General features: G+C 34.6%; 1 protein-coding gene across 2 annotated transcripts in view; it reads right to left on the bottom strand.

Moving 5' to 3' along the window:
- Window positions 1–20,939, bottom strand: part of LOC129788060 (probable nuclear hormone receptor HR3) — a 90,015-nt gene that overhangs the window by 44,493 nt on the left and 24,583 nt on the right. Inside the window, exon 2 of one of the 2 annotated variants that reach the window (XM_055824050.1) lies at window positions 17,715–20,227. The exons of the other annotated variant lie outside the window; for it this stretch is intronic. Within the exon in view, the coding sequence (XP_055680025.1) occupies window positions 17,715–17,838 (124 nt within the window). The 5' untranslated portion in view covers window positions 17,839–20,227. The remainder of the gene's footprint in view (window positions 1–17,714; window positions 20,228–20,939) is intronic. 2 annotated transcript variants of the gene reach the window in all.

Genomic DNA, 20,939 nt, shown 5'->3' with positions numbered 1-20,939 from the left:
CAAGAAATGCATTGTCAGCACCATTCTCCGAGGATTAAGTTATCCTTGTTAAGTACAGTGCTGGGAAATAAGAAATGGGCCAGAGATACCTACATGCCCTAAAGGCCCAGAAAAGAGATTTTTATTGCAAAAAGCATAAAATCTAAAGGAAAATAAACACCGTTCGAGTAAATTGAATACTTGGTAGTTAAGGAAATGGAAATAATAAAAATAGTACAATTTAATTTTATAGGTATCAATTAACCCCTTGAGGCTTTTGAGGACTTTGGAAAGTCACGCAAAACTCATTAACACCAACTCTTACACTATTAAATTTAAATCATTTGAATCATTCTTCTGAAAAAACAAAACTCTTTTAAAAGAAATCTTAGAGAAAAATTTTAAGAAAAGAATGAAAAAGAACTTTAAGTCTCATTTGCAAGAACATTTATCACGTCTTTTACTTAAACACAGAGCATCATCCACTTAAGTTTCAACCACTAAATGCACTAAATACCAGTGCTTTGAATAAAGTTCTTAACATATATACATAATTTCTTGATCTCATGTGAGTTTCTTGTTTTTGAAACAAGATAAAACGATTAAACTCTAAAACTTTTAAGAACAAACACTACATGCAAAAGTTTTAAACTTAACAAATATTTTCTTAGAAATTCATACAAGACGTTAGAGTTTTAATTACTATAAAATTTAATTTTATGTATGTTTATGCGAAAAATATGTGGATTAAAAATGCATGAAGCATAGAATAAGAAAAATATGAATATACTTGCAAACTATTAAATATTCATTTTTTTTCTGTGATTTTTATGGAAAACATATGTTCTTTTTTATGGAAAGATATTTTTAAAGCTTTTTTTAATGTAGGTTTTTCATATTAATGAATTCTGTTTTTAATAAATGTTTCCCTGCAATAAGAACATTGAATATTTTCTTAAAAGTTCTTTTTTCAAAATTTGTTTATGCTAGAAGTTCTAAAATTCTTCGTTCAATAGAAAATTTTTACTTCTTTTTAGAATAAAAACTTTTAAAGGTTAAAAATAATATGTACGCAATTTTACCTTATCGTGACGCATAAAATGTCTAATGTTGACTCAACTCCCTTATCGTGACTCAAATTTTCCCTTATTTAGACTCAGCCTTAAAAGTTGGATGGAGCCAACTTTTAATTGCATTTCTATGCACTCAAAGTCAATAAATACTTTTTTTCGATCGTATAAAATATAATACAAAATGAGCAAATTCGGGCTAAAAATATTATGAAAAAAACGTCAATAAAAATCAATTTTAGACCACCCTCTACTAAATTCTAAAACTTCAAAATAAGTAATAAAAAACCAAAAAAAAATCATCATTAGAGAAAGCAAAAACATAGTTTATCATGTAACACCCTTTGCTGTTCGTTATTATGGTTTATGTACCCCTATACTGTTAGAACTGTATGGTATGCAATCAATGGGAGAAGCGGTATATTATGTATGTATATAAAACAACGGAATCTTGTGTGGCAAAAGAGACGCGAGAGGAGATTGAGAAAATGTGAAAGAATGAGAGCGAAAATACGACGGTAAAGTTGAGTCGGCAAATGAATTGTTCGATGGAGACGCCAGTCCGTTTTGTTATCCCACAGCGGACACGCAATGCATGCAGCATAAGCGCCATCACCAGGCGCCTCCACTCTATTGTGGCTCTCCTGCAGTTCTTTTGAGCCTTTTTTCCACCAATCTCTCACAGCTGTGTATGCCGCTCTATCTTCATTTTCTTCTTGCAATTTCTTCCACAAAAAAAACTTCTTTTTATATTTTTTTATTCACACCGTACCTTATTGGCATATTGCACAGATAATCTCATCACCAACCAATTCTCACACATAATACTTAATAGCACCAACGAGCCGGAACATTTTTATATTCATTTACCTAACATCACTCCCTCTCTGTCACCCATCTCTCCACCATCTCACTCTCTCTTCACACACTTCACACACTTCAGACATTTTTTCTAGTGCATATAGCAAACGTCTCAGTCTCCCGCCATTCCTCCCACAATTTTTTCTGCATACATATGTACATACAATTTGCCTCATTATTCATCCATAATTAACAATTACAGCTGGAATTATTTGCAAAAAAGAAAAACAAAAAGAGAAAAATTGCACACAGACCATCCGATTATCAAATAACACCGCACATCATCATTAATTAAATGTTATGCATTTTGCTACTGAATTAATGAATTTGCGCATTCCCTCCTCCATGGCACTTCTTTTTATTTCTTTTCACAAAAAAAAATAATATTTTGAATGTTGTGAGAAAGCATACAAAACAACAATCACTGTGAAGGCTGTGAGATAAAAGGGGGAGGCGAATCTTGAGAAGATTAATTGAACATTCAGGGCGCCCTTTCATTGTAAAATTTTCGGGAAACTTTTGTTTGAAAGCTCTGTGCAAAAAAGCTTTAATGGAACATTTTGACTTTGAATGAATTTATGAGTTTATTATCCGTATGTAATTGAATTTTAACATTAATTTGTAGAAAAACAAACAAAAATTAATCACCGCAAAGAAGCTTCTCGGAAGATGTTATGTACATACTTAATGTACAGCAAGTAGTACGGTATAAAATGGGAGCTTAATGGGTCTTCGAGATAGTGGAGGTTAATCGACAAATTGTGTAATATTCCGTATCACAAATGATAAGAAAAAAATCTTAAGTAAACTCTACTCAAACTTTTCTCTTTTTTTTTTTTTTGCTTCTTCTCCCATGTTGTAAAAGAGAACAATTTCTACACTGAAAGTGAAGGAGGAAATTGATAAAAAAAAAAGAAAAGCACTATTTGTAATTTGAGATGGTGTGTGGAGGAGAAAAGAAAGAGGCGAAGAAAAAATGACTAGAAAACACGAAAGAAAATGAAAAAAAGTATCAACGCATGCGTTTTGTCTTTAGAAGGGAAAAAAGCTGATGTGTATAGAAAGCTTCCTTTTCCAACCCTCAATCCATTGACTTTTAAGTGCCATCCGTTCCTTCACCTCCGACCACTTTGTAGGGCTTCAGAGAGACACGGTGGGGGTGGGTACAAGAGGAAGTGGAGATATGTAAACGTGTGTGTTTATGTGGAAATTCAGTAGATGACATGTGGGTGTGGGTGTGGAAAAGTGGTCTGGAAAAATAAAGTAAAATGAAGAAGACTCATTTTTTCAACTCACTCTCATCGCTCATAGAAAAGCCAAGAAGGCACACATACACCGAACGAGAAGATAAAGTGAAAAATGTAGATGGAATATAAAATGCATTTTAAAAATTAATGTGAAATGAAGAAGAAAAAAAACCCCTTTCACTCATTCTTCATCCCCTTGTCTTTGCTCATCATTGCTGTCGATGAGATGTATGAGAGAGCTTTTTTTCCACCCACAGTCACTTAATTTTTCTCATCAGGATTTTCTTAAAGTCCTCTTTTCCTCATCATTTTCATACTCATCGTCATTTTTTCTCCTCATCATGCAAACATGAGGATTTTCCATTAGAAAGAAATTATACTGTGAGAAAGGGCTCGTGTAAGTTACAAATCATTGAGACTGCAGCATAAAAAGCTCACGAGACATTTTCCTCGCAATTTTATCTCTTTTTGCATTTCCCAGAGAGAGGGAGAGCAAATAAGGAAAACTCATTTAATTAATTTGCAGTGCAATTGAGATGTAAAATAAAATCATTCTGAAATATTGCTTGAGAAGGGAAACAGATTTGGAGAGCAAAGGCATATAGTTTCAGCTCTATATGTATGTTTTTTTATATTGAATTGATAATATTATTTAATTATGTCAAAATAGTGCAAAGAAAAAATTAAAAGATTTTCTTGTAAACAATTGAAAAAGATTAACCACAAATAATTTTAAATATCAAAGCTTTACCAGTTAATATTCACAAAATATTGTCAAATAGTTTTTGCACGTGACCTCTTTTTCCCACAACTATCCTGATTTTTTTTTCTAGAGAAAATTGAAGCTTAAATTTTTTGCTTGCGCTTTTCTTTCTTTCTTGTGGGTGAGCCAATTAAAAGCACAACCAGTTCGATTTTCTTATCGTGATGCTTTCTTTTTGCGGTGGCAAAAAAGAAAAGTAAATTAAAGTCTGACACCAAATGAAATCGCGCCAAAACACACACTTCAAACCACATCACACTCATACTCTCCCCATCATTCTCTACATACCTAAATGACATAATGAATTTCGCTTTCGTTTCAATTTCAACCACCCGCCGCCTCCACTGCGTCCACTTTCAGCCACTTCTATTGTATTTATTTGCATCGTCTAGACTTGTGACTAATTTAATATTACATTTATTTAATTATCCATCCATAATACTCCCAATTTATTTATTTTTCATGTATTTTTCTAAAGAACAAATATCCCTTTTGGGTGTACAAGAGAGTCCTTCAAAGTTCAATTCCCTTTGAGTGGGGAATAAAGTAGATATGCACCGGAAAAAGCTCTTGAGGGATTTTATTGAGGAAATGAAATAAAATTGAATTTAATGTGAAAGAGAAAATATTCCTAGTTGATTTTCTCGATTTTCCATCGTGGGATAAAAGGTAAGCAAGAGAGAGAGAGAAAGAGCGAGAGGGTGCGGAAGAAAAGCCGAAGGAGTGTAGAGCCTAATTGCCCGGCAACCAGGCGTCTCCATCGTGTCTGCGCCAAAACTCGTCAACTTCCTCCACACAGATATATCCCTTCTGTTGGCATATTTATATTAAAAGGAAATCGCGCAAAAAGAAATATTTCCCCCCTCCCACATATAGCTGATAAGGATTGAGAGATATTCAGAGAGATATTTATCCAATATTTCAGCTATAAAATATAGAAACGTATAGCATTATGATAAAGAGAGAACTGGTATGTTTGTGGAAAGGAAGATTGGTTTATGTAGAAAAGAAAAAGCTCCCTTTTGAGGAGGAAAAAAGCTATATGGAGAAAAGACGAGCTGGTAAGAGGGGGAAGAAGTTTTAGTATCTCCTCGACAGATCTCTTTGGAAGACGTAATATTTCGCATATTTATTATAGACACAACAAGGCAAATAGTTGTAATAGCACATAAGAGAGATCGCGTCAGAGAAGCACGCGAGTATTTGTCGGTGGCAAGAGAGTGAGAAAGAGCAAAAAGAGAGAAGGAGAGAGACAGAGAGAATTGGAAAACGCACGACTTGGTGTGTGAGGAAAATAAATGGGACAAAGTTGAATAGACCAACCAAGGACGGGCAGTTTGGTCGCATAGAATGGCTTCCAACTCTCAATATATATATTTTGCCCATATTATATAAAATTGCTACAAACAAAAATGTGTGTTAGTGTGGCTTCCACTCTCATGTTTTGTCACCCAGTCGTCTTTTTATTGTCACAGCTCCATGTCATTCTGCCCCGTCTAACTTAAATGAATATATCGCCAATGCACAATACGGCACCCCGCATGCATAAAGAGCTTTCATATATACCTGCCAATTTTCCCACAGGCACATACACGCAAAATCAATGTTAAATTTTTAATATATATAATTTTATACATTCAATATTTTCCCAAGCTTTGCTTTATGTTGCTTATATGTACCTATACGCCCAATATGAAAAATCATCCGATGAAAGTCCCCTTGAGTAAATTTTCCATGGGATTTTCCTCAACGGATTTGGATTTGATAAAGTGGGAGGTGAGTAAAGCTTTAAAAAATAATTCTTCACTTCAAATTGCTTTATTTTCTGTGATTTCTGTCACCATGAAAAAACATACAGAGATTCAGAAAAATCAAAAATATTGATTTAATAAATATTGTTGAATGAAAGCTTCCCTTAGAGGATTTTATTTGTCTTTAATTTCAGTGGAGCATATTCGCAATATTCTAAACAAGAACACATATTTGTTATATACATAATGTATGAGGGGCAAATAAATTTATAGAATATAAAATACATTATCCTCAAATATTCCGATTTTATTGAAGAAGAAAATTGATTGATTTTCTTTTTAAAAAGCTCAAAAAGCTCTTCTAATATTCTATAAAGATTATTAATTTTTCTTAAAACCAATTCTTAAATTCATCAATTAAAGGTTATTGGCAATGTTTTAGGAAAGGTGCCACAGAGCGAGAGAGAGAGAGATCAACAGCTCATAAATCCTTAACGAGAAGACCAAAACAACAAATCATTGAGCTTTGAAATGTAAACTAAACTACATATATTTGAGCATTGCGGCATCTTTTAATCTCAACACATACTGCAGGAATTGTTTAATAAATAATGTTGTCTTGTTTCCGAGAATTAGATAGAAAAAAATTTATCATATAAAATGCAAAAATTGTCTTATAGAAATTGAAAACCATCAACACTGTGGTTGTACAAATTTATCGATAGGCAGCACTAAATATTTCTTCCCTGCTTTGCATTACATAGTTGCGCATAGTCACCTCCTTTGCGTACATTACTGCCAAGATATTTAGTCTAGAATTTATTTGACATCCAACCGTATCAATGATTCAAAAATAGCGTTTACATTAAGACATTTCTATCAATTTCCAATCTCCCTCTCACTCCTATTTTGCTTTAATGTGTACATAATGTGCTTCATGTGCATACCCCCCTTTATTTTTTTGATTTGCGAACACATAGTGCGTGTTATCAATAGTCAAAGAAAAGAGGAGTATTGCTTAACAAATATCAAGACCCAGAAGACACTTTCGATTGCATTCTCTTGCACATCGTGAGCTATTTTTAGAGCATACCAATTTTATTTATATAATACTATTGTCAGTATAATTTTGTGCCACATTGAGTGGTTAGAAAAAATGTGTATATACACAATACAAGACTTTTTATATGCAAAGCTCAATGGTCAGTGAAAACCTCTATGGTGGCATATTTAGAATAAGAATGTGCTTATTCCTGTTTACTCTCCCTTTTCAAAAAAAAATTGTAGGTTTTTATTTTTCTAACGTCTTTGAATTTATGCTTGATACATTTTTTATGTTGCTTCACGGATCTATGTTGCATCAAAGGGACTTTTAAATTAACATACAAGATGAATTTTTAACAATTTATCAAAACTCTTTTTAATTTTTAAATGGGCCTTTTATCTATTCTTTAACTTGTTAATTATGCGCTCTTAATTTCAAAGGACAATTTTCGAAATATTTCCAAGCAAATCTTCTAATAAACTTTACTGTTTTATTGGAATTTCTAACGTTTGTTTAAAAAATTAGGGTTTTGTTACTATAGTTTAATAGGTTCTTAAGTTCATTGAAAAAGCTCTAACGGACAATATTAGTATTTAAATTTTTTTTTAGCTTAGAATCTCATTTATTTTAAAAGCTATTTTATGTTGAGAATAATCTAACGTTTGTTATTTATCAATTAAAATTTATAACATTAAATGTAGGATTTTGTTTAATATTTGATAGAACGAATAATTTATAACAAAAAACTTACAAAAATTCTTCCAATTAGGAACTTAAAGACGTGTTCACAAAACCTTATCAAAAACAATCTCAATTTTATCACAAATAAGATAAAATTGTGAATGAAATTCTTTCTTAATTAAATCATAAAGAGAATTCTCCTCTGAAGCCACTCAAACGTGAGTAGAAATTAAAATTAAAACTCATGAGAATAACAAGAATTAGCGTGGAAAACTGTTCTTCGGCACGCATAGTCTTCAAGGTGTTTACGTTGCACAAAATTAAGTGATAAGAAATCAGGAGGACTTTGTGAGAGAATTTAATAGATTTAATTAAAAGCAAAATTATGCATATAATAAATAATAAAAAAAATCTTTAGTAGAAGCGCAATGCAAGATTTTATTGGAGTGTGTGAGCAAGTGCATAGAAAAGACGAGACGTCTATAAATTTTTTCGCATAAAGTTAGCACACCACACGATGAAATCGCGCATTAAAAGTTGATGAAGAAGATCTTTCTTACATCCGTTAGATGTTCTTAGTGGTTATATTATTACACACAAGAAACTACCCGAAGGAAAAATTGCTATAGAGATATTTTTCCATTGATGCACACAACACATCGTGTTTTTTCTTTTTTTTTCTTTTTCTCTTCCCTCGTATTTCTTAACTCTCTCAGAGCTGTGTTCCTCCGTGGATACAGTATTTATGTCTTCTTCTTTACAAACTCCATCTTCTTCTTCTTAATCCCCATCCGCGAATGACGATGGAGGGAGGCAACACAGCGAGGGGCTCCACAATCAACGGCAAAACTTCACACAATAAATAAAATGAGCATACGGACTTGGCTTTAACATTGTGGAAAAAAGGTAGGTATGTATGTATATAAAAAGAAGAAGTAAAGAAAATAACAGAAGCAACAGAAGCTTGAGATTGCAGTTAGATTTACCGGTTTGAGAGACCTCAATTCCCTCGGAAGAAAATGCGCGACCCATAATTTCTTCGTTGAGCTACTCTTTAGCCATGTCTCTCTGGCATAATATTTTCGTAGATATGTATTGTATATATAAGTATGAGAAAAATTTCCTCACCTATTTGGACAAAGTTAAAAGAGGTTGCGCGATCTTTTTTTCTACTTCTTCTCTCAAACTCTTTTTCGTGTCTACGCCATCAGTCGCATGTGAGAAGTAGGTGAAGATTCTATTTAGAAGTCATCACACTATGTACAAATTCTCACAGACGAATCATTTTGTAAATAAAGCAACTGTGAATTACCGCATCATGCCAAAGAACTTTTTCAAGGAATTCCCGCAAGAAAATGGGGCGCTTTGGCAAATACCAAACCGGGTTGTTTGTGTCAGAGAGATTGTAAATCACAAATGCAAGGGGGCCATCCGCCGTGTGTCTCTCGCAGGGGGGAAAATCAAACATCTAACAGCGAGTGAGCTTTCCTCAAAGCTCACCATTTTATCTCAAACATTAGAGCGTAAATTTCGTATCAATTAAATCAACCACATCGGTGTATTTGTTGTGTATATACCCAATGGCATATTGTAAGGCAACTTCTTGACTCTAACTTGGTGTCTCAGTAGAGTTCAAATTGAAGGTCAACGGTGAAATTGAGCAATCAACACCGATATATTATTTTTCCATTTTATTCCCTCCCCCCCACTATCCCCTCTGCCTCTCCCACGTTAACAATTCTTTTGTCTATACAAAAAGCAAGTGTAGTAGCTAAAATATATGTATATACAGCATTTGTATATATAAAATACTTTTTCAAACCCACCACGCACGATTAAGCATGTGCTAGAAGTTTGTTGTTGCTGAAATACCAACCAAAACACCTCCCAATATCACTGACATTTTTATCAAAATAGACCTAAATGTATATAATATTACAATATATATTTAATTCATTTAAAAGGGAAAAACTATAAAATTTATATGTAAGATTGTATTAAATTCGAAGTTATTCGATTTATTTAATTATATAAGCTTTTACACGTCTGATCGCTCGTCTTGTCCTTCTCCCTCTGTCCTTCTTCCTCCCTCGCGCCCTCTATCGAGGACCGGAAATTTTCCATTCCCACACGGCCATTCCTGACATTCATCCGCCTCGGATGTTCCGCCTGAATACACCCGCTGCTGATCTACAAGCCCTTGGTCATCGTTGCATTGTGGCTCCTCAAGAACGGCGCCTTCTTTAGTCCCAACTTCATCGGACTCATGCGGCTGCACCCCACACTCCGACAGTACAATCTCCTCGTCTAATTCACATGCCATCACCGAGTTATCTTCCTTCATCTGAGCACTCACTTGAAATTCTCCGATTTCGACGTTTGCCAACTCGGTCTCCTCTAGCATTGACTTCGGCTTAGTGACACTTTCAGGCTCTCGCGGCTTAACACTCACACCTTGAGACGTAATTGAGTAGTTAACACCATCCAAGAAGTTTCTTCCTACGATCATATCCAGATCCATGGCCTCATTTCTCACAATATAGCATAAAAATTCGTACTTCTCCGCATCTATCACCACCTTCAACATGACCTCTATCCTTGCTCTCTCGTATGCTCCGTTAAATCCACACAACTTCATCTGAGTAGGCTTGGCTTCCATGTCTGGCGTCTTGATCTGCTCCCACAGTGACTCTTTCATCAACGAGACTTCACTGCATGTGTCCACAGCTCCCTTCACTTCAGATGCGTTAATCTTCATCAAAATGGTTGGAATATTTTTCAACTTCCTGTCATCACTCTGAATCACATTCACACTGGCAACTTTTTCGCTCTTCTTCTTACAATCTCTTGCAATATGATCAAATCCGTTACATTTGAAACACTTCGGCCCCTTGTCTTTGTCAGGACATTCCATCGACTTATGCCCATCGCCTCCACAATTGAAACACTGACTGCTAGACTTTATTGTCCCCTCACTTTCTTTTGCACTTGATTTCACTTCATCTTTGACGTTCTCCTTCGTCATTGAATTCTTCTTCTTCAACACGAGCTTATCATACGTCTCCAACTTCACCTTCAAGTCCTCAATTGACTTCGCTTCGTATAGAATGGCTTTTCTCGATACATCTCCCGGAATGCCGTCGCAAATGTACTCACAAACAGTCATTTCGTCAACTCCACCAGCTTTTGCGATACGTTGCATTTCATACACATAATCCAATGATCGTTCATTCGGATCTTTCTGTCGGCTTTGCAACTTCCGGTGCACATCCGCTGAACTCCACCTCGGCGAAAATTCCTTTATCAATGCTCTTCTCAAACTACTCCACGTTGTAATTCCACTCTGTGCCAAAACAAACTTCTTTGCCGTGCCACTAAGCGCCTTCTTTCCGGCAATCAACTTTTGCAAATCGCCCCAACCTATATTGTCACACATTTCCTCGAAATCAGCGATCCAAGTCACTACATCTTGTCCGTCTTCTGCGCCAAATTTCTCAATAGAATCTTCCACATCTCGAATACTGACTGCTCTACCGTCACCATGAAATTCATCAACTTCTTTCACAACTTTCTTCTTTCGTGTCGTCATTGCCGGCTCCTCACAATCTTCGTAATCACTTTCGTCTCTGTCGCCGCCATCTTCCTTCGTTGTGAAATCATGCTCCACAATTCGCTTGGCCAACTCAGCTTTGTCACCATCACGAGAAATCTTGCGACGCTCGCACTCCTTTTCCAATCCAACCTTTGTGAACACTTCCATCAATTCGTCGATTGAACACACTCTCTTAGCCATCATATTGGAATGGAAAATTCTCAGCACACTTCCTTTGAAAAATCTCCACGTCTTTTGCGTCTTCTTCTTTTTTGTCAAACTCGTCTACTCGTCTTCGGCTTCGTTTTTCGTCTTCAGCTTTCGTCTTTTTTCGCTTTCGCGCGTCTTCGTCTTCTTCCGGTGCAAGCTCGTCTTACTTGCCCGCGGCTTCGTCTTTCGTCGTGCTCGTCTTACACGACTTCGTCTTTCGTCTTTTTCGCGCTCAATGGAGCTAACCTCTTTGGCGTCTTCACTAATAGCGCCCCATTCACCGGAGTCTCTTCTCTTTTTCTCACGTTCACTTTAAATGTCCACTTGAATTTCACAAGTCACTTGATCTACGCCACATCCCGGTTGAGCCCCCATGTAAGATTGTATTAAATTCGAAGTTATTCGATTTATTTAATTATATAAGCTTTTACACGTCTGATCGCTCGTCTTGTCCTTCTCCCTCTGTCCTTCTTCCTCCCTCGCGCCCTCTATCGAGGACCGGAAATTTTCCATTCCCACATATATATATAAAATACCGCCTCAATATCACTTCAGGTGAGAATGAGTCGGATTTTCGTGAGTTTATTTTGCGTAAATTAGTATTGGTTGCGGTAAAATAATCAAGTAAAATTAATCCGAAGGTTCTTTTGGATACAACAAAAAAACTCGCGCGCTCTTGGAGTGAATTAATGGGAAAATTTTCCCAACGCTACTGGAAAATTGTTGAGTTTCAAGAGAGAGAGTGAGTGTGTGTCTCCACCACTTGAATTTTCTCATTAAGCGGTGGTAATGCGGGAAGGATTCTAGCTTTTTGGCGATGAAAATACTTCAAGTGGGAATCTCATACAAATCTCCTCAAAAGGATGTAGACGGTGAATTTCTAATTATTTGCAAAGTTCTTTGTAGTTCCTTAAATTAAAGGAAATTACGGGAAAATTACTGCAATGTACCTACATATTATCTGCAATGTTATATCAATTTGCATTATGTAAATGTTATTGAATAAAGAATAATAAAATAAGAATATAAAGGCTTTCTTTATAAGTTTCGAGCTTTTAAGTTTCTCAAGACATTCATGCGAAGACTAAGATGATTTTCTTACATTTCTTTAATCGTTCCTCGACTTTCTTAGGAATATTTTAATAAAATTAACATAATTCTTTTTAGCTTGTTCTAAGAATTTGCTAAGATTCAAACATTAAAAATAAAAAGATTATTCTCAAACAATTTATTTTAATCTTGAAAAATATTCTTTTCTCAATCTACTCTTAGTTTATGTATCTTTTTTCTCAAAGAATTTCTCGTAAGACAGTCACAATAATTTTTCAAATTCTATGCTGAATTAAAATCTTTAATTTCCATTATAGATTCTTTTGGATAAAAGTTCTTAATTATATTATTTGTGTCGTATTCAGCGACCAACAAACCGTTGAAGTCGTTGAAATTTCAGTACAAATATTCAAGATTTCAAGCAAAACAACGATTTCTTTGTCGCTGAATAGAACCCTTTATTAGTTTCCATTTCTTTGGGAAAATTTGAAAATTCAAAGACTCTTTAAAAAAAATCCAGTTAATCTCTAACTAAACTCTCTTTAAATTTTATTAAATCCCTCTCTATGTCCTCGTTCGTTGTATAAAATTTTCAATATGTTTTCAAGAGATTTTTCAAGCATTCTCTTTATTTTTAATTTAACTACCATTGTCAAAGCTCTGCAAGACATAAAATCCTTTCTAAAGCAACAAGAGAATGAATATGAAAAAAAAACATCGTCAAGAAGCACAAAAAAAGATACGATAAAAAGGTATTTTGTATTCAAGTGATGAGCCAGATGATCAAAAGGTAATCTCAGCATGATGATCGTGTCTCTACTTAACATGAAAATTGACACACACACACTTTGTTAGCATTTTTTTGTCATCATAAACATATGGTTTTACATGCGAGAATCATACTGTGTGTTAAAAATTATGCAATCCCCATGATTTTTATTCCCTTCTCTCTTTCGTGCTCTTTCAGCTGTATATATACCTACATCTATATGTATGTATTTTACTATAAACATTTTTTTCGTCGCATTTTTGTGCGACAAACATTGAGAGTCAAGTGTGTACGAAATTTCATTTTAAAAATATATATGTAGGTATAGGCCAAATAGTACAATTTAGTTGAAAAAAAGAGGGAATAAATTAAAAGCTATTGAGCTTATTTGCAGTTTATCTAATTACATAGCACAATGTCTGTGCTTCAAAGTTTTGTCTACAAACGCACTTAATTACACGTGGTTTTTTTGTGGTCATCTAACCCACCTGCAATCGTGCTTCATACTATTTTTGATGGTCTTTTTCACGTATGCGAAGGAATGAGACACAGCGGGAGAGACAGAGAGAGAAAATCCCGTAAAAAAGCTTGTAATTGATTGTACTGAGCTTTCGCAACATTTTAACTGCAGAGTCACGAGACTTTTTTCGACACTCTCGTGAAATTTTTTCCTCGAATTTTTTTTTGTACCAACAACTCCACTTGAGCTTTTTTTTGCAACTCTATCATTCCCTTTTACCCCCCACCACCGCGCGCACCCTTTTGCATACACATCAAAATGAAAATCTATGTGGGATATTAATTTTTCTGCACTACAAGGCGCCGAGTGAACTTTTTCTTTCGGTCAGACAACTCGTCAAAAGAGATTAGAATCTATGCTTTTGTGAATAACAAGGTGCATGAATTTTTCATGTTAATTTTAACATCGAGAGATTTTTTTTACATTTAAATTGTAACTGGAAAAAAATCTAATATAGAAGATTTTCTCATGCAAGATATGCTTGTTGATATGAGCTTTAGAGAATGGGCGAGAGATAGTGAAGAGCTTTTAGCAATAAGATTTAGATTATCTCTCAGGCTTTTTTGTATGTTGTGTAAATTAATTAAAATTGCAGCAAGATTCTTTAGTAGAGCTCTTAAGCTTCAAATCCCCTAAAATCAGGGCTTGCAACAAGGAGTTTCACATTAATTTTAATCATTTTAATCCATGATTTTTAAATGAAGCTTTCGAAAATGTTTTTGAGTTTTTAAAAGAAAATTCTCCTATTTATTTCAATTTTCCTCTGAATAATTCTTTGTAACAAAAAATAAAACTTAATGATTTTTCCCATATTAGAGGCGAAAGGGTTAACATAATGCAAAACCAATTTGTCGGAATTTATTTATTAAAAATTCAAAAGACGATTTCATTTTGCAAAAAAAAAAAACAATAAAAAAATCTGGACATTGATAAATCGATCAGCGATCTTTTGTACGCGATCTCGCACCTCCCACTCGGCGTTCACAAAAAGTCACGACGACAATTGAAGCCCACTGAAAAAATAAGAAAAAGTCCTCACGTAGAAGTGGCGTTAAAGAAAAAAAAATTTGAAGTTTTGAAAAGAGAAAGTAAAGCCCGTTATTGGGTGAGAAGGTGAATGAAGTGCCCAACTTGGAATTCATTTACAGTTTTCTTTCATATTTTGCTGCTCCACACGGCTGCGATGGGTTCTCTCTTTTGGAATTAAACATCCAAGCAGACACAACACATATGGGTTCCTTCAAGTCAAAGAAGTTGTGGTTGCTTGGCTTCGGTATTGTTGGACGCCTGGGTTGTTGGGCTCCAGAGGCAGAAGAACGGGCAATGGGAGAATGTGTGTGAGAGAGAGAGAAAGACAAAACCCCTGGCGCACGTATATATAAAAGAAAAATAATAATAATAAATGTGAAACACAGACCGGCGATTATACAGTTAGGTAACTGTTTCTCATTTTAGAGACATTCAGTGAGTGAGAAAGAATATGCCATGTGAGACAATGTTGACGAATTTCTTCGCGATCAGGTGAGCACGCGAAGATTGTGCCAAAGAAACTTTTTTTGAAGAAGAAGTTCACCTTATTATCATTTAATCGGCATCACTGACCATTTCCCACCCAAAAATCTTCTTTTTTCTTTCTCGAAACAGTTGGTGCTCATCTGGTGATCAGGGTGATCATCTTCACAGTATAATACAGCATCCACCGCGATCATCAATTAAGTGATCGCATGCTGACAGAGATGGATGGCTTTGAGTCCATTTTGAAAGAAAATCCCCGAGAGAGAGAGACATTTATTGCAATTTCCCTGGCTTGTAAAACAGTTACCAGAATTATTCAACCTGTTGATTAGTCCCATTAATTGGTCGTGGATTCGAAATTTTGCGCCATGTTGGATGATCGCCGTTAGTGCGGAATACCTCTAAAGATCGCACGCACAGACGCACAACATTTTGATGCTAAAAACGCCAATTTGCCATCTTTCCCCTTAATCGCCAATGCTCAAGAGAGTGTGGCAAAATGGGCAGCATGATCAAGGCAAAAAAAAAGAAAGAAGCAAAGCTCCAACATTTCCGTTCAAAGAAATACAAATCCGGATACAATTTATCGGTTTGGTTATTAGCATTTAAGACAAACGCGATCTTCCATCTATAAGACTTGTGAGCCACTAAATTGCCTCATCGAGATATTTTACATGTTTTAACATTATGTTGTATATAGAGGAGTTAATTTGGCTCATTTCGACATAGAGTGGAGTGAAAGATGTACGTTTCCGCATCATCTATGGAAAGTTTTTTTTTGGCCAAAAGGTGATCTTCGCATTAAAATATGCTAAAAAAAAGACGTGAGATGTTTCTTTTAGCTGTAATTCATTTTATACTTTTTATCTTAAAACATTTGTATAGATTTGAAGATTAAATTAAAATAAAAAAAATCTTCAAGAAGCTATTAAGAAAGGCTCGGAGGGAGCCGAAAGCTCTGGAAGAAAAATTATGTTTTTCCTTTTAACTCCTGGTTAAGAAGAAAAGCCCCCACTGACGAAGACCGGATCAACCAAAAATTATAAACACCCACGTCAGAACTTTAATTATATGAAGCTATTAAGCTTAAAGCTCTAACAAATGTCTTGAGATTCTTTTTAATGTTTTTTTCTCTTAAAAACTCAACTCATTTTCTTTAACTACCCAATATGGACATTGGACAACCTTTTGAAGAGTCTCCTCGAAAATGTAGCACGATTTTTTTTCTTACATCTCAGCACACCCTAAAGGCCTAAGAGATCTTAAGAAATATAATGAATGATATTTTGCACGAAAAGGGCGTTAGAGACATTTTTCTTCGTTCCAGAGACACTATCAATTTTAAAAATCAAACTCATATGCTTCAAAATTTTACTTCTTTTTTCACTCCTCGTGAGCATTAAGCCATAGTGCCTAAAAAATGCGCGATTATTCAATCACACTAATCGATATACACGATCGCCTGTTAAATGTCAATCTACGCGTAGACGTGAAGGCGCAGAGAACGAAGGAAAGATTTAAAAAAAAATGTTCAAAAAATATTAAATGAAAAGGAAGAGTTTTTCCTTTTTCGACAGGCTTTGTTTTTCTTTTTCTTTTTTTGAAAGCCTTTCCGCGATGAATCCAAAAAGAAAAAAAAATTGGCGAGTGGGTTTTAGCGAAAATTTCTCTTTTAGCACTCTTTATGAACAAATTGATTTAAATAATTACTTTTCAACTTGATCTTTCTCACACATGTTTGTGTGTAAGAAAAAAAAATATCAAGCTGAAAGATAATCTTGCGAAGTGAGAGATATATTGCAGAAAGGCAACGCCGAAATGTTTCCCCAAAGATCAAACTTTCCTTCTGATACGCAGGGTAGACAGCAGGAGATACAGAGAGAGTGAAAGCTCTCCTTTTTTTTTTTAAATCTAATGCTCAAAATGGCGTAATCTTAATATTTGTGATTTAAAAAATTTAAATATCTATCACGGACAGTTAAGTTCAATTGTAGGGAGGACTGGGGTTAAGTAGATTAGTCTTTAATAAGGAGAATAATAAAGAAATAAACTAAAAGGATTTCAGAATCCTAAATGAGCTTTCTTGAATTTTTCCTAACTCTGTGAATTCTTTGCTTATTTTTATAAAACCATTTAAATTTCTAAAATCGGTCAATAAATGGAGATTTAAACCTTTTATCTGCTACGACTTTAAGTTTAAGCCTTTTCTAATGGCTAGTCATTTCAATACTAAAATATTGTTTCTTTTCGTATTTTTTAGAGCCTGAAGAAGATTGAAAATACGTCGTCGAACCGTCATTGATGCGGGAAAATCAATAACGAATTCTCGTCAAGACTGATCTCCCGATTAAAAATGCATATATAATATCAATCATGAAAGCAATATAAAATCAATGTATCTGCATCATAAAGAATCAAGTAAGTTCTTTAAAAATTAATTGACAATAATTTATAAAAGATGTACCTTTCAGTTGTCTTTCCGAGCAAAAATGAAAACGACATTGACATCTGTCATCGATTGAAGTATTGTCAAACTTTTGACATTTGTCGCAATCGGATTTATCAATCATTTGCTAGTAAATCAAACCCTTTATATGGAGTTTAAACATATATGGGAAGAAGATGTGTTTGTATATAATTATAATGGAAATAGCTGTTTACCTTTAATCGACCCACTAGACGGACTCTGGACAGAAGTTGTCTGAATGTTGCTCTGCACCGAAGTGTGTCCATCTAATTTAGTGGTGACTGTGCTCCACATATCAAACATTCTCGAGGTATGCATTTAATCTTGTCTCTTGTTTAATCACACCACTTTTTGGGTTCTCTTTATCTTTTTCCCGCCCAAAAAATATATATCGCACTTGGTATAAAAATCCTTTTTTTTTCCAAGCTTTCCCCACAAGCACCTTTCTTGGTGTAAAAAGGTGCGATTGAGGAAAGTATTAAGGTGTGTGTGTGTATGAACACAATTTATTCCGTTTGAACAAAAGGATGGTGGTACGAAAAATTAATTAAAATAAAAAAAGAAGACCTACACCCACTCCTGTCCTTCACACTGGTGTACCTTACAAATTAAATGCAGTTCGTGGATCTCTTTGCACGTCTTCGTCGCCTTGAAGTGTACTCCGTGGACCAGAAACTACCACATAACAGTTCCATTCGCCTACGCTTTGCTTTTCTTCTTCACTACCTTTTAGCACATTTTTTTACCAACTTGAAAAAAGTTTTCATTCTTTTCAAGAAAGTCCATTTCATTTGAAAAAAAAATCACAAGCACTGCATATCCATTACATTTTCCTTATCATTTTGTCTTTGCGCACCACACTTTCGGAGAGCCCGTGTTCGCCTCCCCCTTCAACTCTCAAGAAAATGTTTCTTGTTCTCGATCTTTATCTCAAATGCACTCAATTTATCATTCCTATTTTGTTTGTCGACGAGAAATTGACACAATTTCCACGTAAAATACCATCCATGTGCATTTTTTGTCGCCAGGGGACATTTTTTACACCTCTATGCGATTTTTATTGCTGAACAAGTTACAATTTCTTGCCAAAAAATATATGTAATACCAAATTGCAGCAGAAAGCATTCCACCCTCACTGTTTTCAGCGCGAAGTCTTCACGATCTCACGGGGTTTTATTTAAATTTATGTATTTGTTTTTTTTTTAATATTGGTTTTTAAAAAAGAATTTCTCTGTCTTCGCCTCTCAAAAAAGGTTTTTTTTCTTGAATTTGTGTAAAAATTTTTATTTTTTCTTTCTTGTAAAAAAGGTTATTTTTTGTGTCTTTAAGCCAAGAGAAAAATTTTTATATCACAGTTTTTATCATGCAAAAAAGGTACAAAAATTTCAACTCTCCTCTTTAATAATCAGCGCGCACCCAGAAAAGCTTCAAATTCTCCTTCAATTCAATTCAATGCACTTTTTTTGTCTTCTTATTTCTTCGCTGCTGCTTTTTTCTTGTCCTGAAGTTTTTTTTTGTCAATAAATGTTGCTTTCTTATTCACTTTAGTTGCCTGTAGTATCTCTCTGGTTTCTTTTTTTTATCTCTTTTGTGTGGTCGAAATAAATAAATAAGACAAGAAAAAATTTATATATGTACGGTATAAAAAAGCAGAGAAGAAAAAACGTTGTATAAAACTGTACTTTCACGTTGCCATTGCATAAGACACTTTAATATTTTGATTTTACAATTATTAAATCTGCATATAAGCTCGAATTTAGAAAACTCTTTTTTTTGCTTTAGCTGTTTTTCCACTGGTTTTTTTTTGTAGGTATATATGTAGTTTTTGGGATGTTGCTTCTCTTTTTTTTTGTTAAATGTCAATTTCCTCAGTTGTGTGTCGACAAACTCTTGTTTTTGGCAATCATTCGCTAATTTTTGTTGCTGTTGTTGCTTTTAAAAGTTTACTTTTATCTGCTGCTGCAAACCTTCTTGGCCATTTGGCTTTTTTTTCTTCAGTGTGGCGTCCGTTGCGGGTGGTGGATCAAACGCACACGATTTTCGTGTACGGAGATTCCCAAAAGGAGATTAAATGGTTTGAAAAAGAAATTTTCTTGCTGTGATTTTTTTTCCTTCTTCGTGCTCTCTTCGCAGTTTGCTCTCTCTCCTTTTCTTTTATTATTATTATATTCAATCATGTAATTCGAAAATCTTATGTAACGGCTTAAACTCGGAGTTGTTTTAATATCACTTTGTAAGACACAACACACCAAACATAGCGCGCGCACAGATACAGACGAAGAGACCAAAAGAGTTTTATTATTCCAATGCTATATAACTTTTCTTGCACACGCAATTTTCAATTTAATTCACAGTTTCTCTCTTTTCTTGTCTTCGTTACCAACAATTGAATTTAATTCTTCTTATTTTTCATCTCCTTTCTGCAGCCTCTCTTGAGAGTTTATAATTTGGCGAACAGATTAACTTCTTTCAGTCCGAGATATAAAAATTATTATTATGTATATAGGTAGTTTAGTTATATATAAAAAATCAAATCACGCAAATTTACAGACACACACATACTCGCGGGAAAATCATCCAGGTTTCTGAACGGTCCACAGTTTTTGCGACATCCTTTCAAATTGTTTCTTCAGTCCCAATTGCACCTTCAATGTTTTCTTTTTCTATATTTTCTTTTTAAACCACACAGAATTTTCTCACAGCACGTCTACAGAGAGATAAAGGGAAAAATTACGTGAAAAAAGGGCTTTTTTATTTTTCTTCACATCACAGCAATTGAGAAGAGTTTTCCAACAATTTCCACGGAACACCACCACCCCATACAAATCGTGTCTTCACCCTCTCTGTGTAATGAATCTTGTGTGCTTTTTCATTGCAACTTGCCTTCAAGTCGTACATGCTCTCTCTCTCTCTCTTTCGCTTTTGTGCTCTCTCAATAGTTGGAAAAATTCTAAAGAGAGAGTATTGATTGCACATATTGTTCCAACATTTCCTCCTCGTTTTTCCCACGACAAACCATCCCTTTTTTTCATAGCATGAAAGCCAACCGCCAACCACCCTCTGTTAGGGCTGGAGACAAACACAAATACATGGAAAAGTCGCCCACAACCAGGCGCCTCCATTCTCACAAAAGGAAACTATGTATATAAGAGATTCTCTTCTATACATACTTATATGTATAATCCTCCCATAGATTTCCTTTGAGCTCCGTGTCATTTTTCTGCAGTGGTTTTAACATGAGAAACTATTGAAAGAGATTTTCCTCAAACCAGTAAAGTTTTTTTTCCAAGAAAAGATAAATGTTAGGTGTATTCACATGGTATAGTGTTATGAATTATTAACCGTTTCTTTCTTGCTAAAGAAGTATTTTTTTGTTTAGTAATGGAAAAGAATTCAAACTATTTTTGTTAATAGTTTTT

This window comes from Lutzomyia longipalpis, chromosome 1, assembly GCF_024334085.1.
Source record: "Lutzomyia longipalpis isolate SR_M1_2022 chromosome 1, ASM2433408v1".
NCBI lineage: Eukaryota > Metazoa > Arthropoda > Insecta > Diptera > Psychodidae > Lutzomyia > Lutzomyia longipalpis.
Note: the sequence above shows the minus strand (reverse complement) of the source record. Positions and strands in the feature narration are given on the sequence as shown.